Source organism: Talpa europaea (assembly GCF_964194135.1).
Source record: "Talpa europaea genome assembly, chromosome: 1".
NCBI lineage: Eukaryota > Metazoa > Chordata > Mammalia > Eulipotyphla > Talpidae > Talpa > Talpa europaea.
In genome coordinates, this window is record NC_140073.1 from 154,986,782 (window position 1) to 155,009,215 (window position 22,434).

At 49.7% G+C, this 22,434-nt stretch overlaps 1 protein-coding gene across 5 annotated transcripts in view; it reads left to right on the forward strand.

The window, feature by feature from the left end:
* Positions 1-2,813: 2,813 nt before the first annotated feature.
* ATG16L1 (autophagy related 16 like 1) overlaps positions 2,814-22,434 on the forward strand; it is a gene marked incomplete at both ends in the record, with an annotated part of 31,533 nt that continues 11,912 nt past the window's right edge. The window contains 10 exons of one of the 5 annotated variants that reach the window (XM_084231651.1): positions 2,814-2,928; positions 6,101-6,194; positions 10,731-10,836; positions 11,503-11,576; positions 12,335-12,586; positions 15,872-15,937; positions 20,509-20,595; positions 21,354-21,410; positions 21,621-21,668; positions 22,281-22,383. In XM_084231651.1, the coding sequence (XP_084087777.1) occupies positions 2,814-2,928; positions 6,101-6,194; positions 10,731-10,836; positions 11,503-11,576; positions 12,335-12,586; positions 15,872-15,937; positions 20,509-20,595; positions 21,354-21,410; positions 21,621-21,668; positions 22,281-22,383 (1,002 nt within the window). Of the gene's footprint in view, positions 2,929-6,100; positions 6,195-10,691; positions 10,837-11,502; positions 11,577-12,334; positions 12,587-15,871; positions 15,938-20,508; positions 20,596-21,353; positions 21,411-21,620; positions 21,669-22,280; positions 22,384-22,434 lie in introns of all 5 variants that reach the window. The other 4 variants (XM_084231652.1, XM_084231653.1, XM_084231654.1 and 1 more) reach the window with 4 other exon arrangements.

Consider the following 22,434-nt stretch of genomic DNA (forward strand, 5'->3'; position numbering starts at 1 on the left):
CACATGTTCATATCTATAGCTTTTTCTTGCACAGATAGTACATGCAATAACTAGAAAGTGCAAGATATAGAAAATACATTTTTAAAAAAACGCAAAGGCACTGCCAGAGATAATACTATTAGTATTTTCACACAGTTTGTTAAATATTTACAGAGCACCTGATATATGAAAGTCTGCGCTTTTGTTGAAGATCTAATGATGAGCAAAAACAGATATAGCGGGGGCCTCCCCGGTGGCGCAGCGGTTGAGCGCTGGGTTGTGAAGCTGCCTGCAGCCTCTGCAGCGCCGGTTCGATCCCCGGCTGCTCCCCGGCCTCCGGAGGAGGGTCCCACATGGCGCACATGGTCTCTCCTGCTGCCCGCTGCTCCCCTCAGCAGTGTACTTCAGTCCTTCTGCCTGCTCTGCTCCCCGCTCTGGCTCTGGTGAATTCTCTCACCCTCCCGCGCTTCTGACTATACCCAGTGCTTGTATAAACAAACAAACAAATAAATAAATAATACATGCCTCTTAAAAAAAAAAAAAAAACAGACATAGCTCTTGTTTATACTCCTGCAGGAGGGAGATGCACTTATATCAGGTAATGACACAAATGGACTTGTTAGAGGGAACCTAGTGGTGAAGGTCTGTCATCTGCAGGTTGTGAGGAGCTGACAACGAGATGAGAATTGACTCAAAGGAACTAACTCAGAGCAGTCAGGGCCAGAGAATATGCCCAACAGCGCAGAAAATCAAAGCTCTGCAGTGGAAGGAGACAGTGGGAATAGAAGCGAGTAAGAATCCCCAACGCCGCTGCAGTGTGTGCGCCATAAAGCTGCTGGGCTAGCGAGGCCAACCTAGCACAGCTGGGTATCCTCAGTCTAGAAATTATATTCCACGATTCCTCAACAAATACTGCATAGAGGAGCCAGGGAGACTTTTCATTCTCATAGATCTGATTAATACCATATACTGCTTTTATTTTTTTTTTTGACAATAAAATACAACAATTTAACCTTCTATTGCTGGAAATAGATTGTTTTCAACTTGCACAGTTCAGTGCTGTGAGGAGGGGAATTGCTGGCTCTACACATTTGTGAACACATTTCTTTCTTTTTTTTTAAAGATTTATTTATGCATACAAGAACTGGGGTACAGATCAGAGGTGGGGGGGGGTGAGAGAATTCACCAGAGACAGAGTGGGGAGCAGAACAGGCAGATCTACTGAAATATACTGCTGAGGGGAGCAGCAGGCAAGACAGGAGAGGTCTGCTGCCCCATGTGTGTAGCTCCCTGACCAGGGATCGAACTCATGCTGCAGTGGCTGCAGACAGCTTCATAGGCTGCATCCTAATCCCCTGTGCCACCAGGGAGGCCCTGTGAACACATTTAAATCACAATGTTGTCTGGAAAATTAGCATACTCAATTGTCAAGATTTGACGCTATGGTTTACACATCTGGAGACATTCCTGGTAACTTTCAGAATCTGCTTCTTTATTTTCTTCAGTGAAGAAGTCACTTCAATTTTTGATCTCCACAGGCCCCTTCCACACATTCAGGTCACTCAGAACTCCCAACGCAATCTCTTTAATGACAGTTCTAAAAGTCTGATTGTCCTACCCCCAGGGCTCCAGAGGAGAGAAAAGGCTTTCTAATATGCCTCTGAGGTAGAATAGGAATAGAGCACAGGAGATGGTTGTTTCCCCTATCCAAGAACTCTGAAAACCACCTGTGCACACTGCAGCTGACTCAGACCCTATTAGTTTGGACCCTTTAGCTCCCCCTGGGCACCAGTGATTGTACAACTTCTCCATCTTACTTAACTAAAGGGGGTGCTATGGCCCAGTGGTTTTGTTAAACAAAACTGGTCAAAACCCCATCCGTGAACCCCCTGCCCCCTCAATTAAGCAATATTTGCTTGCTTAGCATAAATCTATGTGTGTACATACTCTAGACCCAAGGCTCCAATCTGCTTACACTCTCCAGGGTGTTTACTGTCGTTTGCAACGAAAGCTTCATTTCTTTTTTTTTTTTTTAAATTGTGGGCTTAACTTATTTTTATTAAGATATATATATATATATTTGTTTGTTTGTTTGTACATAGAAGCACAGGAGTACAGTCAGAAGCGCGGGAGGGTGAGAGAATTCACCAGAGCCAGAGCGGGGAGCAGAGCAGGCAGAAGGACCGAAGTTCACTGCTGAGGGGAGCAGCGGGCGGCAGGAGAGGTCTGCGCGCCATGGGGGACCCTCGCTAGCGGCCGGGGATCGAACCGGCGCTGCAGAGGCAGCGGGCAGCTTCGCAGCCCAGCGCTCATCCGCTGCGCCACCGGGGAGGCCCCGGTCCCCCTTTTACAGATCAGGCATCCGACTTAGGGAGACCGTGACTTATCCACGGTTACCCCGCTGTGCGCGAAGTGGACGCCATTTTGTCCTCTAAACCGCCAAAAAGAAAAGATAAAACCGGGAATGCGGCGCGAACACCGCAAGCAGGTGCCTTCCCGGCCGCCCCGGGGAGTCCCCCGGCGCGCACAGGTCGCCTCCCAGCGGCCGCCACTCCCCGCGCGGCGCTTCCGGCCTCCGGAGTCGTCATCAGCCGGCGCGGCTAGTGTGCGCGTTCGGGGTCAGCCGGCGGGTGAGGAGGCGGGCCTTCCGGCCCCGGCCCGAGCCATTTCCGGCCGGGGCCGGAAGACCGTCCCGGATGGCTTCGGGGGCGGCCTGTGCGCGCTGAGCTCCGGGCGGCCGGCCTCCGCGCGCCCGCTGGTCGCCTCATGCTGCGGGCCGTGGCCGCCGGCCCCCGCTCGGATCGGCGGCGCTGAGACGCCGGGGCAGCGCGGCCATGTCGTCGGGCCTCCGCGCCGCCGACTTCCCCCGCTGGAAGCGCCACATCTCGGAGGAGCTGCGGCGGCGGGACCGGCTGCAGAGACAGGCGTTCGAGGAGATCATCCTGCAGTGTGAGCGCGCGGCCGGGGGCGCGGGGCCCGCGGGAAGCCGAGCCGGGCGCCGGCGCCGCCCGCGCCTCCCGACACCTTGACCTCTCTCCCCGCGCCCTCGGGTGTGGCTGCGGGCGGTGCGGGGCTGCCCGCTGGCTCGTGGCGCGGCCCGGGCGAGTGCGTGTCGGCGAACTCCGGCTGCTCACCGGGGCTCGTGCGCTCACCTGGGCCTGGGCCGGAGCATCCCGTTTCCGCCGTCGTGTCCGTGAAACGGGCGCTGCCTCAGCGCTCACTCCCGTCGCTAACTCGACCTTACGGGCCATGAGTGTCTGGCCCCGATTCCGCAGGCCGCTTGCCTCGTCTCTGCCTTGGTGGTCCTCGTTACACATTTTGAGTCTTAACCTACTTTTTAATTCGTGTGTGGCATCTGAAGTCTTTACTGTTACTGAAATTTTAACTTTGAAGGAGGTCTCCCCTCTCCCCCCCTTGTGTACTGCAATGTCAGTATTAAAAATGTACCTTTGAGTGCATCCTAATAATAAGCGTTTCCCCCCCACACCCGCCCCCCTCCAGGTTGACCGTAACTGGTGACGTATTTGGGGAGTTAGGGGTCCCTAGAGTCCCTCTACCCCTGAAGTAAGCCCGACAGAATCCTCTGGTTATGTTGATAAGATTCAAAGTAATAATTGCCCTTTACTGAATTCTGATCGCGCTGAATCAGTGGTGCCCAAAATTGCCTTGATATTAGAGTCATCTTGGGGGTGGGGGGGTAGTCTTTTAAAAATTACAAATGCCAGGCCACACTCTAGCGTGACTAAATCACAACATACAGGAGTTGGGCACATCTATTGCTATTTTTCTGATGTCCCCCAAATCTTAACGAACAGTCAAGTTTGAATTTGTGGTAAATGTTTGGCATATGTTACTTCACTTTATGTTCTAGAAAGGCCTATAAAGCTGATCCTATTGTTGGCCTTTTTACATATGAAGAGTCTGAGGTTTGGAGAGATTCAGTAACCTCTCTGGGGTTGCACAGCCTATAAATGGCAGAGCCTGAATTTGAAGACAGGCTGGATGGCTCCTAATTTCTGCATTGCTTTTCTCACTGGGCCCCCAAGAAAGTAGCCTTTTGTTTTTTCTTTCACTGAGCTCATCCTTTGAACATAGATGGGCAAAAAACAGGAGGAGGTGCCTCTTGTGCTAATTTCTTCTAAGAAAGCTCTGGCAGACCTGAGCTGTTTCAGAAAGTCAGAAGCCCAGGAAACCCTTGACTCAATGTGATTCCCTCATAGATTACCTAAATTCAGGGTCCCGGGTGTCTGTTGAAAACTTACTCTTTAAAAGCCACTTCACTCTGAAAGTCAAGTTGTGTTGTCTGGCCCCAGCCCTTACCCACCTTTTCACTTAGCTTTCTGTGCCTGCTTTGCTGCATCTGTAAAGTGGGGTGAAGCCTGCCCAGCCTGCTTCACCCAAACAATGCTGTGCATATAATTGCTTTGAAAGCCACCTGTGTAACATCTATAAACAGATGGTGCTGTAATTGTGCGTGAGTGTTTTTCTGCACTTTGAAAATGGACATCTTCATGGGGCTATGGATGAAAAATCAGAAGGAGAATGGCTCCTCCTAGAGGAGAAGGCTGGCTAGGATGTTACACAGCTGAGGGCAGGAGGCATCTGTGACATTTGGGGAGGTCGTGTCTGATTTGACAGTGGGACATTCCCACTTCTCATTCCAGCCAGTCATGCTCTGACCCTCCACCAACCCAGATTTTCCTGTTTAGTCCCTCCCTCTGAGCCTGATGAGAAAGGAGGAAAGAGGCTTTGGATGTGGGGGCAGCTTTCCCCCATCTCCATCCTTCTCTTATCTGAGAGGACTTTAAGGAAGGTTTCCCTCTTGAATGCCTTCTGTTCAGCCCAGGCACTAATTCCCTGGGGGCCCCCAGCCCTGCTGTAACAATTTGAAGGTTTTAGGAGCCCTTTGATAGTATGGAGTGACGAGAGTGACAACGGAGTAGGAACCACTTCCCTTTTCTGCTGAGCAAACTTACTGAATTAATATGGTTGAAGGGCGTGTTTCTGGTTCTAACCTGGACCTCCATTTTTATATATTAAGGAAAAATAGGACTGGATACTGGATACTGGATCTCAGAGGACAGATAAGCTCTTCTGATGGGAATAGTCAGAATAAACCCAGTCAAAATCCTGTCCTACAGCAGTTCTCATCTCAGATTTCTAGGATTTGGACAAACCCTACCAAATGTAGTTATTCTGCAGCTTGCGACAGTCGAGTTCTTGTTCTGCTTAGTGCCCCCACCCTGCTTGCTGACTGCTCTGTGCCTGTTGTTCCTAAGTGTCCTCTCAGCCCCAGCTTGAATTCTGCACTTGATCCCTGTCACATTTATTATAATCAGAAGGTGCAGTTTCTCTGCTGCTGTGTTCTCTGACACAGCAGGTCTCGTCTTCCCAGGTGCCTGAGCAAGAAACCTCAAGATAATCTTTGAATTCTTGCTAATAAGTAAATCTGATGTCATGGTCTACTTTTAAGTTCTCTTCTTTCACCATTGCCAGTAAGAAAAGGTCTAAATTTCATGGGTCGGGTCCCACTTTTATTTCTAGCCACTTAGCGCACCGCTCTGCCCATCCTTCTGCCGAACTGCCTGCCATCTCCACCTGTGAAACTGACCCGAGAGTAAAGGGTCACCAGCTCTTCCTTTTTATGCTTGACCTCATGACACTGGGCTCCTTGAGGCCCTGCCCTCTCGTTTGTATTTATACTCCTAGTGCCCTGATGTCAAAATTAAATTTTCCAAATTTAATAAGGTACAATTCTCATGAGTTACTTAGCGATGGGTAGCAGTTCACTTTTCTTGTGTTTTGGTATATTTTCTTTCTTTTTTTAAACTCCTAGCAAAGAATAGGTAACTATGTGAGTAGAAAGCAGTGTAGACTGCCTTTCATGGGGGGAGGAGGGGTTCAGGGGTGTTCCCCTGGTTCCTTTGGCTGGGCTGCCCATGCTTAGGCCAAGAAGCATCTGAGGAGCATGGCTTCTGGATTTTGGGTGATTGCTATGGTTCGTGCCTCGTAAAAAGCAAAGTCATCTTTCGTCCCAGTCTTTCTCTCAGATGTTAAGTAGTGATAAAGTGTTTGCAGGTCATAATAAGTAACTTCATTTCTTTGGGTTTTTTGGGGACAGATAACAAGTTGCTGGAAAAGTCAGACCTCCATTCTGTGTTGGCCCATAAGCTGCAAGCTGAAAAGCATGACCTGCCCAACAGGCACGAAATCAGGTATTTGGAAATCATCCTGTATTATTCGTATCTCCTCCTCAGTTGAAATCTGACTCGCTTCAGTGGTCCTTTCTCTAATTTAAAAGCAGCCCAGGCACTGCTTTGTGCCTGTTTTTGTCAGCACCTTTCAAATGAGAACTTGGGAAGCCAAGCAACTAAGGAGATCATTTTCTGATGGGCTGTCCTGCCTGGAAGGCTTATTTATTAGGCCATAAGCTTGGCGATTTCTTCAGGTCTGTCATCAGGCCAGTTCCTCCCCCAGCCTCCCAGCCTTCATTTTTTCTCAGTAACCAGACAAGCATTCTTGAGCAGATTTGTATAGATCTAGTTAATAACAGGATTGACTGGGCCATAAATCTAATTTGCTTTATTACACAATACGAATATATAGGGTTCTTTTTAGTTCGTTGTCTTTCAGTATCTTAGAAGATTGTGAAATCAAACTAGCAACAAGCGCTTTAAAAAAAATACTTTAATAAGGAGGTTAAGTATTGCCTTATTAAATATGCATATATTTTGTATATTGTTTACGTTGTGGCTGCTTTTGTTTTCTTGGGCCATCCATGTAAACTATGTTTTCATTTTTGAATGTAAGGATCCAAAAACATCTGAAGCCAGACTTCATCAGAGCAGCTTAAATGGAATCCTGCTGGCGTCTCATTGCTTTCTTGCCGGTTCGTGCTTGCGTATGAAATTTGATGATCTGTGTGAGAACAGTAGTCGTGGTTGCTCTAAACTCTACATGTGTTTTTGCATATTGGTTAACATTTAGTAGTTGTTCAAAACAAGGTTGATGTCAATGTAAGGTATTTAAAAAAAAAAGCCAGAAACTCTAGGTGTGGGTGAATTTATTGCCCTGTGGACCTGCATCTGCTGTGTAACTGCCCGCCATCACGCCCCTCACCCGGCAGACCAGGGCAGGGCGGTGGTTCCATCCCTCCCAAATGACTGGACTGGACAGAGCCTCTCTGGCCGCAGCCCTGGCCGCCTCCTGTAGCTGCTACAATAGTGGTTGCGATGTTGCCATGCCGCCTCATTTCTCTCATCTGAATTCAGTCCTTGGAAAGCTTAAACTATTTTGTTTCTACCTGGTTAGACTGCTGGTGACCGTGATCCTGTAGACTCGTTCCCCGGGAGCGGTGCTAGAGACGGCTGTACGGTGATGCGTCCAGGTGTCGCTGGGAGTCTGGGTGTCCCTTAATGGGAGGGCCTTCCCTGCCGACGCCTGTGTGGGCTTGGGCCTCTCCTGACCACTTGGCTTCTCTTCACAGTGTCCCTGTTTTCCTCAAGCCAGGCACCAGGGCCTATGGTTCCCCCACCCACGTGGTTGGTGCATCTGTCCTCTGCTTGCCACCCCCTCCCTCCAGTCTGCCCTTCCTCCCTTTCCTGCCTTGGGCAGGAGTTGTTCCCACAGAGGTGTGTGGCTGCAGCGCGGACCAGGTGTGGTGACCCAGGTGAATAAATAGGTCACTCAAGGAGCTGGTTCCCGTGGGGGGACCATGTCAAGGGGTGCTGGTAGGATGAGGTCTTCACAGAAGACGGGCACTTGCTTGGTGCCTGCCCACTTCATCCTAATTAATCTGAATACGCCACATTTTCAAAACTCTTACTGCATCAGTTTTCTGACCCCTCTCAAAGTGGGCCAATCCCCTTGTCACCAAATAGATGAAAGCTAAACTCCTGAGCCTGGAATAGCTGGTCCACGGGTTTGCTAAGTGTGCTTCCTGCATGCAGCCTCTGGAGCTCTGTTAGGAGGCATCAGCAAGGCCCACCCCAGACCTGTTGTTTCAGAAACTGGGGCAGGGCCCAGTACTCTGCTTGAAGAGGCCCATTAGGTGTCCCTGATAACCTCTCACCTTGAGAACCCCTATTTCAGTCCAGGGCTGTTCAGGGTCCTGTGAACCGGCTGCCTCACCCCTACCCTCACCCGAAAGCTATTGTTACAGGGCAGGAAGACGGGCCCCCCAGACCCCGCAAACCTGCCTGTTCTAAATAGGTTCTCCCATCCGCCGCATCAACACAAAACACAATACAAGACTTTAATGAAAAGGAACTTTAATATAATTAGTAAGCAGTACAGGAAAGGTGACGAATCTAGTTTCTAAATCAAGTACCCAAAGTTATGCGTCCCCTCATGGGTAAAAATCCACCCAGACGGGGTTGGCCCAGAGCAAGGCCCGAAAGCCTGCCACAAATCTAAAGCACCTTTCAGTGGGGACCCACAGAAAAGGATCAGAAACAACCAGAGAAGTCTGAGGGGAAAGAGCAAAATCAAGATAAAAGCTGCCATTCTTAAGCTCCCCATGGGTCTCTCACCCACATCTGTGTCACCCCGTCACGACCATAAGGCAAGTGCAGTTTCTTCACATGTCTCTCTGCTCCACGTGCCTCTTCCAGGTCTCCTGGCTCCATCCTGCTCCTCCCTTCTCGGTCTCCTCCGCAGCCTCTTCTCCTCTCTTTAGCGCCACCCTTCTTTGGGTGGGGCAGGAAACCTGAAACTTTCCTTTTCCTGGGGACCCCGTTACACTATTAGAAATACACTCATAGCAGGAATCTAGAAAACTTAAATAAGGGACCAGGAAAAAGAATAGCTATAAGAAAGAAAATATCAAAATCAACAAACAACTATGAACCAGAGACACTCTATGGGGGGTGGGGGGTGTTGAAAAGAGGGATTGGGGTCAAAATAAGGGGGTTGCAATTGTATGGGGAATATAAAAATAAAATTAAAAAAAAAAATACAGGTACTGAGTCAGTCTGGGGTGGGGCCCAGGAGTCTGTCTCCTAACCCTCTGGGTGCCTCTTTGCTTGCCTAGTAAACCCCGGAAGGAGTTTGACTTGTACTGAGAGTAAAATTGGAAGTGACAGATCCTCAGCTGTGGGGTGAGTAACACCTCACCTGAGTCTCTTTCCCAGCAGCTCCTTGGAAGGAGGGATTTGTTTTGCATTTTACATCATCCACCATGTTTGGTATTAATGTAAATGGATTTTGGTAAAAATATGTCCTTCTGCCTAGTTTCGGATGGTCACTTGTGCATTCCACTTCCTCGTGTGTTGGCCTCTGATTCAGGGCTGAGCTTGGGGAAGCATTGTGTCACCGCCAAGGACGAGGAGCAGTATGTGCTTAGCATGTGTAATGAAACACTGTTAGAGGCGGAGGGTGAAATTTGGGGGTGTGTCCCACTGCCCTTTCCTGTCTCTTCATTATGGGTCACCTAGAGGAAGCCGTTCCCTCTCCCTCAGAAGCTGGCGTCCTGCTTCTCCAGCTCGCTTCCTGTCTCCATCTCTGCTTTCCCTGCTCCTTGTGATCCGGTCATCCCTCTCTGGCCCTCTGTAGAGACCACTCTCCTGCTCTGTGAACCCACAGCTGCTGTCCTATACATATGAGTCTGAACTGACTCCGTGCTCTAGGCATGTCTGTTTGCCGTCAACCCCCGCCTGGACCCCTGCTTGAAGCTCAGTTTCTAACAGCCAGTTGAGACTCAACACGCTCCATGGGATGTCGCTCTGAAAGCTTCAGCCCCCGCCCCCAACCTGTTCCTCCTGGTGTTCTCGCCCTGCTAGTCCATCAGCTGGTGACACTGACATCTTAGCAGTTGTTCAGGCCTTCGCGTGGCCTTGTCTCTTGGCCCCAGTGCGCCTTCCACTCAGACAAGTGCTGTGGGCTCTCCAGACGTGTCAAGACCCAGCTGCATCGCGCTGCCCTGCTGCCTTGATGGGGCTGTGCTGAGCCCAGACTCCGACACAGCCCACTAACTGTGGTCTCCCTGAGTCTGCCCTTACTTCCCAAGTCATTTTGTGACTCCAGACCTCCCAATATCTTCTAATCATACCTTGTAAAAGCCACTGTCCTCAGAGGGCGCTGCAGGGCTCTGCACACTCCCCTCTCCCTCCCTACCCCCCCGGCTCAGTGCCCCTCACCCCAAATCTTGTTTCCCTGCTGCTCCAGTCTTATTCTGTCTCCACTGCTCCCCAGCACCTGCAGGGGGGTGTGTGCCCCAGCTCACCTGCATGGTCCCCGCCCTCTCCGGTCTCAGGCACGTGTCAGCTCTCAGAGAAGCCTTTTGGGTGATCCTCCACGGGACAAGACCCCTTTCCCTCTGTCCCTTTCTCTCCATGACTTGGCCCTGGCTTCGTAGATTGGCTTTTTCCGGTCCGTCTGCCCTGAACTGGTTGTCAGCCGCATGAGCTCAGGGCTTGGTGCCCGCCACCTCCTCCCCAAGCAGGCGCAGAGAGTTGGCACTCCCATCTTGTTGTGAGCGGACTCGGTGTCTCCTCCGGCTTCACCTTTATTCCCAGCAGACTTGCAGTTTGGGTTACGGACGTAATTCATGGGGTGTCTCACGTCTCCCTTTTGCCTTGGGCTCGTCATGGTGGTTATCACGCCATTGGCTGGGGGAACTGACCTGCACTGTTGTGCAGGTTTGAAATTCTGGATCTATTGTTCCACTGCCTGGCTGACTAGGTTTGGGGTCTGATTTTTTTCCCTCCCTCTTTTTTGCATGTGTCCTACATCTGCCTGGTTTGGGAATTTAGTCCTGGGCATGATGGGGCATGGAATGACAGTCAGCTACAAGAAATGGCCCAGCTGAGGATTCGACATCAAGAAGAACTGACTGAATTACATAAGAAACGTGGAGAGGTAAAACTCGACACTTGCCCGCTGTCCTGTGCTCCTGGCAGGTTGCCTGGTGGGGGTGGCAGGCGGGCGGCAGCCTCTTCCATTAGCATTTGCAGCCCCCTTGCAAGGAGGGCGGCGAGCCTTTGAGACAGTTGCCTATTGTTCTGCTCCAAGATGACAAGGCACAACAGGCCTGGCTGTCCGGAGAGAAGCTTGCTGCTCAGCGCCGGGGGTCTCCTGATCCTTCATAGAGCACTGAGAGCGAGCCGGCAGTTCCAGAACAATGCATCAGAATGGCCTGGGCCTGGGCTTGTTTGCCCTAGGTGGTCATCCATGCCAAGCTGTGATGAAGGCAGTTTACCTTTAACTCCGCTGAGTGGGTCACTTCAGCTGAAGAGTCTGAAGCTGTGGCCCGGATGAAGGGCAGCCAGGTGGCCTCAGCAACAACGGAGGACACCTAGAATACTTCTCATCCCCCAAGTCTGCCTTCAACAGGGAAAACACCCCTCTCCATGAGTACCCTAGGGTTCCCTCGCTCCTCTCTACTGCCCAGCCTGCTGCTTGGCATCCTGGCCCCACCCACAGTCACCTTTTCTTTCTTAAAAATCAAATAAACCCACCACTTTCTGGTTTCCAGGTGAAGTCCTGAAACCCTTTCTTTATGAATGTATTCTTCTTTACCCGCAGTTAGCCCAGCTGGTGATTGACCTGAACAACCAGATGCAGCAGAAGGACAGGGAAATGCAGATGAACGAAGCAAAGTGAGTGGAGATGCTTCCTTGGGCCTGGGCGGGGATCACACTCCCTGTGTCATGGGGCTCTTGTCAGTAGGACCGGTGGTGACCCCACTGGACTCAGCCAGAGTCTCTGTGTGCATGCGAGCCTGGGTCCTGCCCACCTGCTCTCAGGATGGAAAAGGCCAGAACAGTACCCTGGGTCTTCCAGGTCCCCGAGGAAGTTACCTTGGCCCTTGCAAGTATCCAAGACCCCGGCACATGGGGACAGGGTCTGTCTATGGTGGAGATGGGGCCACGGTATCGCCAGCCATGGCCTTGGGCACCAGGGGCCAGGGTTGCTCTTGATTGGGAGGAAGCCTGGCAGGAGAGAGGACCTCTGAGCTGGAGGAATGCCTGGTTTCCCCTGTTCCTCCCCCTTTAATCTGCAGAGACGACTCTGGAGGCTTAGCAGGGGGAGGGCTTGCTCAGTGAGGGAGGAGCTGTTGGGATACCCAGGATTTCCATCCTTTCACACTACCATTACCATTCTGTGCAAGCATCAAAAGATCCCTCTTCAAGCCCTGCCATTCTGAAAGGTGCGGCGAGTAGCCCCTCACCTGGGTGAGTCGCACCCTGGGTGTTCCTAGTGGAACGGTCACCTGGCTAAATGAGATGGAATGAATGTGGGTGGCCGCGTGGTACGTGGGCACTGGCTGAGGTTCTGTTGCTGCCCAGGCTTGAGGGTGGGGCCAGGCCCCCTGGCCATGCTCCCAGGGTGCCATGCCTCCCATCTGTGCTTCCAGGATCGCAGAGTGCCTGCAGACCATCTCCGACCTGGAGTCGGAGTGCCTGGAGCTGCGCAGTAAGCTCCAGGACCTCGAGAGAGCCAACCAGACCCTGAAAGATGAGTATGACGCCCTGCAGATCACCTTCACGGCCCTGGAGGAGAAACTGAGGAAAACTACTGAAGAGAACCAGGAGCTGGTCACGCGCTGGATGGCCGAGAAAGCCCAGGAGGCCAATCGCCTGAATGCAGAGAATGAAAAGGATTCCAGGTGGGTGACCTGTCCCCACTTCCATCAGTGTTTCCTCCTCTGGTAAAGTAGAGCTCGAGGGGAAGGAGCCAACTTGCGCTCAGGGAGGCCACCTGACTGGACAGGACGTAGTGGTCGTGGATGCAGGGAGATTGAGGGCCACCTCCCAGCTGGGCTTTGGCTCATACTGGTTTTACAGTGAATTCTGTGGTTTAAGGACAGCAGCTAATTCTTCAACAATATCAGCTACAGCAGAGTTTGTAAGCCAAAAATTCTAATCTTGCTAGTATTCAAGACGGTATAATCCAGCCCCACATGGATATGAATGTGACATTTTTGGGGATAAAATTCATTGATGCTTTTTTTTTCCAATTTACTGCAATCCTAGGATTTATCCCAGGAATTAAAGATGGTTTATTAGTAAATCAATTAAATAGACTGGATTAGGTGATAGGAAATGCTTCAGTAGGTCCCCAAAAGGCCATTTGTTCATACACAGTAGTTGCCAATCCTGAAAAAACCCTGAAACTTAGAGCGAAAGCTGTTAATAAAAACACTTGTCTGTAACCTTCAGCCATTGTTGTATCTAGCAGGAACCCCATATACACACCAGGAGTCTGAGTCGGGGTGGAGGGAAATGGGGGGTGAAATCTCCCCCGAGAGTAACACACACACACACACACGATGTCTGCCGTAGCCACATGCACTGCTCTCAGACCCAGGAAGAAAAGAAGGAAGGCCCCACGCTCTTCTGACTCCTGCAGGACATCAGTCCAGATGTTCGGGGCCCCCCACCCAGAGAGGATGCTCAGTGCAGAGCTGACGGAAGGGAGGGGGATCCTAAGGTATCCACCCAGAAACCCTCAGAAAATCAGCCAAGAAACTCATGCCAAGAGATGGGTTGAGGTTAGAACATTATTTAAAACCTGCATCCCATGGCTTAGAATAGGGAAAGATGGCTGCAGTTCACGTGGAGAAACGACTGAATGACCACAGGGACGTCTCAGAATCATGCTGAGCCCTTAGTCCTGCCCAGTCATCTCCCAGGCAGAGTTTGAAGTTCGTATAAAAACTAGAACCATGTGTCAGATTAAAAAAGTTAAGGGACTCCTGGCTGTTTATTTTATCAAGTTCCTAACTCGGAGTATTAGAGGACTTAGAAAAGCAATGGGAAAAAAGAGTGAGCTAGGTAAGGTTTAGGGCTCGGCATCAGGAACACTGAAGGGTCCCCTCGGACGTGCGGTTTCAAAGTAAATGTTCTGAGTGCAGCAACAGTAGGGAAGAGGGAAGCCCTCGGCAGGTGGACACAGCGCAGGAAAAGGAAGTAAAATGGTCATTAACTGGGACAGGAAGGGCCATCGGGTGGAAGGTGAAAGGGGCCCTCAAGTTGCTGACAGAAGGCCAGTTCCCGCCACCTCCTGCGGGCCACTATGGCGACCGGGAGCCGGCGCTGGTTGGCCTTTATCTAAGGAAAGCAGACTTGTTTACAGATAGTGTTTTATGAGAAGATATTATTCATTGCAGTAAGAAAATGAAAAGCATTGTGTCCCTTGTGATATTTTCATATTGTGGGGTTTTATAAAGTCATTTTAAAATTATATTTTGAAAATGCATAAAATTAATTAGCTGAAAGTGGCATATAAAACATCTTCATACAATATAATCCAAATGTCAGAGGAGTTTTAAAAAACTAGAAGGAATTGTGAACTCTGCGATGAGATTATAGTTTTGTTTTTTCTTTATCCTTTTGTGTATTTTCTAAGTTTCTGTTAAGAAAATGAGCTGTCCCTTTTGTGTCTTTTCTGTCCTGCGGAGCTTGGCCTTTGCCATGGCCTTCTGGGGTGGCCTTGGGGCGGGCACGACCACAGGGGGCCTGACAGACCTGATGCTGCTGCCGGCGAAGGCCAGCGGGCTGGCGCACGGTCGCTGAGGAGGAGCCAGGTGTCAAGTGGACGGGGACACCACCAGCTCCCCACTAAGGCGGGACGGGAGACGCTTCGTGTAGCCTGTGTGCCCTGCTGCCTCTGCGGGAAGGCTTTCCTGAGAATGAGCACTTGGGCCTGCCATCCTCTTGCTCAGACAGTTCCTCCTTCTGGTTGTGCCCCCTAACTGCTCATCCCCCATTTGACATCTGTCTGCTATGGCTGGAGCTCTGGGCCCCTGGGTCACGAGTAGCAAGCTTATGAGATTGTAGTTTGGGGGTGCCTGTTAAACAGGGACATTTTGGCCGTGCCGGTGGAGTCTGGGCCCGGGCTTTCTTCTCCCTGTGATCCAAGGTCTGTCCTTCACCCCAGTGCCATCAGTGAAGGAGTATGACTCTCATACCCCACCCCACCCCCGATTCTGGGACTCCCTCGGATAATCCATAGGTCTGTTCTGGCTTGGAAAGTTTTGTTGAGCTGTATTTTTTTGGTCATTTGGCGTGTAAAACTTAGTGTTTGTCCTCAAGTGTAAAACTAAGTGTAAAATGCACTTTTTTGAGCTGCAGTCTCATCCCTCCCCACTGTGCTGGTGGGTCCCCGGCAGATGTCCTGTTTTGAGGAGTGTCACTCAGATGGAAGCTTTTTAAAAAGTTTCAGCAGAGTTCTTGACCGGTGCTCAGTGCAGAGGTCTGGGAGGGGCCTCAGCACAGAGGAGCACAGTTAGAGGGGGGTTCTCGAAAAGAGTGAGGCCCAGGCCACATGAGGGGGCCCCTGTGTATGGGGTGTGAGGAGAATCAGGGGAGAGTGTGCACCTGTTGAGCAAATTCAGGTGCTGCCACCTCTGAGGCTGCTGAGACCACCTTAGGAAATTGAAACTGTACACTTGGGTGGTTTGAGAATCTTGCTGAACTTGAGTTTCCTCATCTGTAAAATAGGCAGAATAGTTCTCACCCCAAAGTATTGTTGCAAATCAAATGAGCTGTAAAGTAATTCAGCCGCAGCATGCGTGAACTCTGGGTCTGTATAGTTCACACTCTGGGGGTGCTGGCCTCAGACTGCTGCACAAAAATGAATCTTCACCAGGAGTAACCCTGAGTGAACTGAGGCAGCTTTCTGCCCTGAGAGACTCTGGCTCCCGACAGGCAGGCTCTCCCTGCTGGCTCCCTGGTTTCCCTGCTAACATCCCACTCCAGAGGGGGCACTGCCGTCCTTTGCAGTGGCCATCCTGTTTGACACAGGTTTGGGGCTTTGGGTGTTCTAGCCCAGGTAGTTATTTTAAATGCATGAGTATTCAAGTGTGTTGTTAAAACTAGTAGTTTATTCAGGCCAAACCCCCTTGCGTCCTGGGCGCAGACACCAACCGTCGGCTTCTTCTTCTCGACAGGCGGCGGCAAGCCCGGCTGCAGAAGGAGCTCGCGGAGGCCGCCAAGGAGCCTCTGCCCGTGGAACAGTAAGTAGAGACGTCTGAAGCAAAACATGATCTTAGCATGTGATTTGGTTATTTTGAAGGATTCTGTGTTTTTAAGCTATCAAACCATTCTAGAGATTGTGGAAAGAAAGTTAAAAGGCATAAGGGAGAAATTAGTAAACTCATTACTTTACCCAGACTGGTTCCAGCTTACGATCCTCGTCGGCTGTGAGTGTGACTTCTGACTTCCTGCACTTGGAACCGCTGACAGCCTCACTGGTTTCCTGTTGACAGTTGGGTCCATTTTCTACCTCATTGGCGCTGTTGAAACATAAGGCTGGGCTGGGCTGCTCTCTCTTGCTCTGTTCTTGGTTTGTGGTTTTAGGTGGGAGTTTGGCGATACCTTTGAAACATAAGTGTTGACGGACCTCTTGGACCAAGAGGAATTGGATCAGTTTGGAGCTTTTCCTAATCTGGAGTTGGGTTGGAGGGCCTTCCCTGAGATTTAAGGCTTTGATTGGAGAGTGATGTTTGTTTCAGTGACTAAATTCCATCTGCTCTAGTTCAGGGTGCATTTCTGTTGAAACATGCTCTGGAATACAGTCTTAGGGTTGCAAGCCCCTCTTTTTAAAAATGGTGGTTGCTTCCCTGTGAGAAGGGAGTGGATTCCGTTCAGGTAGGGGTCATCTTGTCCAAGCCCAGTGATGGGAACACAAAAGTTCCACAAACTTCACTGTATGTGTTTCTTCTGTACTTTCTGATGTGGGAAATGAATCTCCTCCAACTGCAAAGTAAATAAATGACATGGAAATGAGATGTCCTTCCTTAAAAGGGACAATTTGTAGGTGTCATTTGTCTGCTCACCATTTGCCAGCATAACCAGAGGACAAGGTATAACATGAGATTTTTTTCCACTAAGCAGATCTTTTTTTTCCTCCACACCTGATCCCTCATTTTCCCTTTTCCCATTGCCTACCTTCTCCTTTTTAAGATTTATTTATTTATGCATACAAGAGCTGGGGTACAGGCCAGAGGTGCGGGAGGTGAGAGGATTCACCAGAGACAGAGTGGGGAACAGAACAGGCAGACTGACCGAAGTACACTGCTGAGGGGAGCAGAGGGTGAGACAGGAGAGGTCTGCAGTGCCATGTGGGTGGCTTCCTGGCTGGCCGGGGATTGAACTCATGCTGCAGAAGCTGCGGATTGCTTCACAGTGGTGTGCGTAACCCCTTGCGCCACCAGGGAGGACCCTGGGCTTTTGATTCTATTCCATTGATCTGTGTAACTATTTTTGTGCAGGTGCCATATTATAATACCATCGCTTTCTATAGGTAAGTTTGAGATCAGGTAACATACCTCTTTCTCCTTTTTTTCTCAGAATTGCTTTTGCAGGGGCTTCCCCTGTGGCGCATCTGGTTGAGCACAGTGCTGTGAAGCTGTCTGCAGCCTCTGCAGCCTGGGTTCAATTCCTGACCAGCCAGGGAGCAACCCACATGGCACAGCAAACCTCTCCTGTCTCTCACGCTGCTCCCCTCAGCAGTGTTTTCAGTTGTCTGCCTGTTCTGCTTCCCGTTGTCTGCCTGTTCTACTTCCCATTCTGACTCTGGTGACTTCTCTCACCCTCCCGCGCCTCTGGCCTGCACCCCAGCTCTTGGATAAATAAGAAAAAGAAAAAAATTGCTTTTGCAGTTTGAGAACATTTGTGATTCCATATAAGTTTCAATGTTTTCAATTTCTTTGAAAGTTATTGCTGGCATTTTGATGGGGATTGCATTAAATTTGTGCAGTAGTTTGGGCAGGATAGTCATTTTGATTGTATTGGTTCTCCCATCCATGGGCCTAGGATGGCCTTCTGTCGCCTTAGGTCACTAAGTCCTTTAATAACATTTTTTAGTTCTCAATGTGTAGGGCTTTTACCTCCGTTGTTAGGTTAATTTTGAGGTTTTCTTTCTTTTTTTTTTTTTTGAAGCAATTATAAATAGAGTTAGTCCTTTTTTTTTTTTTTTTTTTGGTCCCTCGCCGGCAGCTGGGGAACGAAGCAGCGCTGCAGAGGCTGCGGGCAGCCTCACAGCCCAGCGCTCAACTGCTGTGCCACCAGGGAAGGCCCAGTCCTTAATTTTTTTGCTGCTTGTTTGTTGTTCATATATAAAAATATTGTGGATTTTTATGTGTTGATTTTGTAACCTGTCACTTTGCTGGCAGATTCGTCTATTATTTCTAATAACTTTTTAATGGCATCCAAATGTATAATATGTCACCTGTGAATGGTGATAGTTTCACTTCTTTTCCGGATTCCCTTAATTTCCTCTTTGTCTGACTGCTGGGGCCAAAACCTTAAGCAGAAGTGGTGACAGTGGGCATCTTTGTCTTGCACCAGAGCTTGTGGAGAAAGCTTTCACGTTTCCATCACTAAGTGTTACGTTGGCTGTTGGTTTGTGATGCATCGCCTTTGTTCTGTTAAAGTAGGTTCCTTTCCTTCCCGCCTTGTTTAGTTTTTGTTATAAATGGGTGTTGAATTTTAAGTGCTGTCTGTTGATATTATCAGAGGATTTTTATCTTTAATTTTGTTGCTAGGATGTATCAGACTGATTTATGAGAGTTAAGCCATCCTAGCACCTCTGGGACAAGGTCTGTAACCCAAGGTCTGTAACCCTGTATTGAATTCAGTTTGCCAGTATTTTGTTGAAAGTTTTTCCACTGACGTTCCTCAGAGGTACTGGCTTATAATTTCTTGTGCTCTTTGGTTTCAGTATTAGGGTCGTGTTGGCATCAGAAAGTGTCCCGGGGCATTCCTCTTCTGGTGTTTTAAAACAGTTAAGCAAGGCATTCATTCTTGAAAGGTTGGATAAAATTCATTTGTAAAACTGGTCTTTGGGGTGGTTTTTCAGAAGACTGTTACTGTTCCAGTTGCCATCCTCTGATCAGCTTGTCCAGCTCGTCTGTTTCTCCCTGGGCTGGTATTCATAGGCTGTCTGGGTCTAAAAATGTATCCATTTTCTCAAGGTCATCGAGTTTATTGGCATATAGTTGTTCATAGAAATCTGATACCACTCTGTGTATTTCTGTACTGATTTCTCTGCTTTCATTTGTGATTTTGTTTATTAATGTTTCTCTTCCCTTTTTGTAACATGATTTAGACGGTTGAATGTCCTGCCTCAGGTCACCCAGGAAAGGGCTAAGCTTGAGTGCAAACCTGATTAGCGGTGTCTGTGCAGGTTTGTTTGTTAACCCTGGCGCCTCCCCAAGAGTGGAGTTCTGGGTGAAAGGACATTGACTTCTTTGAAGCGTTTTGATGATCCATTATCAATCTGGTATTTTCTCGTGACCCGGGGCCTCTGCCCAGTTCCAAGTACCTTGATGACTGTAAACTTCTGTCTTAAGGCTCTCACGCGAATTCCGCTTCCCTATGTCATTCTCGCCCTCTCTGCTGTGCTGTTGTCACCCTTGTTTCAATACAAGGGATCCCCAAACCACAACTGAAGAGAAAAGAAGCCTGGCCCTGTCTCTCTCGTCAGGCCTGCTTTGTTCTCCACATCTTGCCAAGTTTGGGTTCAGTTACACGGAACCCTACATTCAGCAGCCAAGGAAAATAAGTTGACCTGGACTTGGTTTAACTTGCTTGGTAACAAGTTCTGAAGCCTGTATTTACATAATCCGGTGATCAATCATGGGAGAGTCTTGCTTTCCAGTTCCTATGAACCCGAACATTAGGTGACTGTCTTGGGGGATTACATTTCATTATTTTACTTCTCCCTGAGGATTGCAACCCGGTAAGAGGTCAGGGAGACCAAAGTGATGACTTGCCTTCCCCCAACCAGGAAAACAGGAGGAAGGGAAATTCCAGAGGTGCTTTGTATCCGGTGGGATAAACAGCAGCAAAGGGGTGTGCGCCTATGACTTAATTATTTCATGTGAAATGTGGTCAACTCCTACATGTCAGAAGTACCAGCTGTTTAAATAGAAGCACGAAATACCCAGAGTCAAGAGAGTTGCGTGTAGATTTTGCTCTCCTGGTTTTTATTAGTGACGCAGTATTTAAACCTGAGTTGTTAAGGCGTTGATTCCCTTGCGTTTCAGCAGCCCCTTGCCGGCCAGCTCTCCTCTCTGCTGTCATTTCCCTGTGCCTCCAGCTCCCCACCATTCCCCCACCGCCCACCTTCCAGCAGGATCTGCTGATTGATCGTGCGCGGTGACCCTGAGCTGCGTGCCAGACGGCTGGTGCTGGATGTGGCTGGAGACTTCAGCCATTACTTCATTGCTCTCTGCTTGGAAGCTGCATTTCCACCGGAAAGGAGCAAATGTCATCAAAATCACTTTTTTGAATATACTTTTTATTGAAGTAAAACTCGTGTATAACATGACAGGCTTCGGGTGTACAGTGATACACGGATGTGCTTGCTTGTGTTCACCCCCGAGAGCCTGCTGTCGGCCTTCCGAAGGCTCCCCTGGACTCGGTTCAAATGGACTCACTGTTGCTTTCAGTGTTGCCCTGTGCTCAGCAGCACCTTCTTTTCCTCCGGAGAACCCCACCCCAGCACTCGGAGAACTGCAGAGCGGACCCCTTGCCGAGCGCTTGCGGCCCCCATCACAGATGTGGCTTCTTGCTCTTTCAGGGATGATGACATTGAAGTCATTGTGGATGAAACCTCGGATCACCCTGAGGAGACCTCACCTGTGCGAGCCATCAGCCGAGCGGCCTCGTGAGTGTTGGGGGTGGGGTGCAGGGTCCAGCCACAGTTGGACAGAGCACACTGTGGCCATGACAGAAGACCCATCCAGGCCCCCAGCCCCTAGAATCCCAGCCCCTCTTGCACAGCTGCAGAGACCGCGGGCTCCTGTGTGTCCCCATCGCTCAGTTTGCCTGTCTCCAAGAGGGGAGCAGGCTTCCCTAGCGCTGCCACCAGCGGGAAGGGAAGCAGAGAAAGGTGTAGGTGCCTCCTGGCAGGTGGGCAGCTGTCCCTCGCTAGGCAGGGCCTTGTTTTTGATCAGACTCTGATCTCCCTGGGGCTCAGAGCTTTTGTTGATTTGCTAAAGCAGGTCTGCACAAATGGGAATGGGTTCTTTTTTTTACTATTAGAGATTGCCTTTTTGCTTTTCCATATGTACATGGTTCCACTCACCTCCACCAGACCACGTGGGCTCACACAGAGTTGGGGGGGTGGGTGTTAGCAGCTAGATGGTGTTGGGTCAGTTGGTGTCATGTCACTGTCTGAAGCGTGGTCTCCAGGGAGTAGGTGTGAAGCTGGCCAACCTTGCTTCTTTTAAAACTTTGAGGCTGGGTTCTCCCTCCTACCTTCCCACTGTTTCCTGGTGGCTAAGTACTGTAATGGGCTTCTCACTGGGATTTGGGGCTCAATGGGAAATACTCCCAGGTGCCTATTTTTGTGGATTATTTTTGTTGATTAATTATTTGGGCAAATGTTTCTAAGGTTTAAACCTATCCTCCCCTCCTCTTTAGTAAGCGACTCTCGCAGCCTGCTGGAGGCCTTCTGGATTCTATCACTAATATCTTTGGGTAGGTTAGAAAACCTTCGCCTTTCCTTGTTAATATGTGTATAAATGAACCTAAGAATAATTCATACGTGATTTATGATCGATTTGTAAATGTACACCAGAATCTCGGTGGTGCAGACTATAAGATGCCTGAATTTCGGCTTCTTCCTTTTTTCCTCAACTTCCTTTCTCTTAATCTCGCTGCCTGCTGATCTCTGGCCTTACCCCTTAGTCTGTCCGAGTCTCCCCTTTTGGGACATCACTCTTCTGATGCTGCCAGGTGAAAATCCATTCCTCTCTTAGCCCAGCATGCGAATGTGGGTGGTTGGTAATCATGCTGATCGCCGCTTCACTGCCCTCTCACCAGATGTCCACATGCTAACCAGGATGCTTTGCATGCTCCTAGAAATGATGTCTGCCCTCCTGGGGCACGCTGGTCGAGCTCTTACAGTCATGCCCTTGTTGCTCACTCTTTGGCATGTGTTCGATTCCTCCTTGACCACCAGTGTACACTGAGGATGATGTTAATGAGCCACAGAGATCATCTTAAAATAGTTGTGTAACATAGCAAGCAGCTCCTTCTTACCTAGCAGTTAACATTGGGTTGAGAACGTTTTCTAGCAACTGGCTGGGAAAGCAGTGGTTGTCCTGGATTCTTTAAAGGCTCTGTTGAGCGTGGGGGCACATGAGCTAGCAAGCCCAGAGTACAAGTATGTGCTCTTTCCGGTGGCCATTTGAGTGAGTATGCTTCTGATTGGGTACGTTATTCTGTGGTTTGAAGGTTCTAGAAGAGGAAAGGAGCTATTGATAAGGGCTCTTTGAATCCCTTCTGAGTTTGATGGACAGTGAGCCCGTGCGAGCCTGTCTGATAGTCTCTTTTGTTACTTCTTAGGAGGCGCTCTGTCTCTTCCTTTCCAGTTCCCCAGGACAATGCGGACACTCATCCTGGCTCTAGTAAAGAAGTGAGGGCGCCAACGGCCGCGGTGTTTGTCTTTGTAAGTACGCTCGTCCTCAGCCCCCGCCCACTGGCAGGCCTGGTGCAGTGA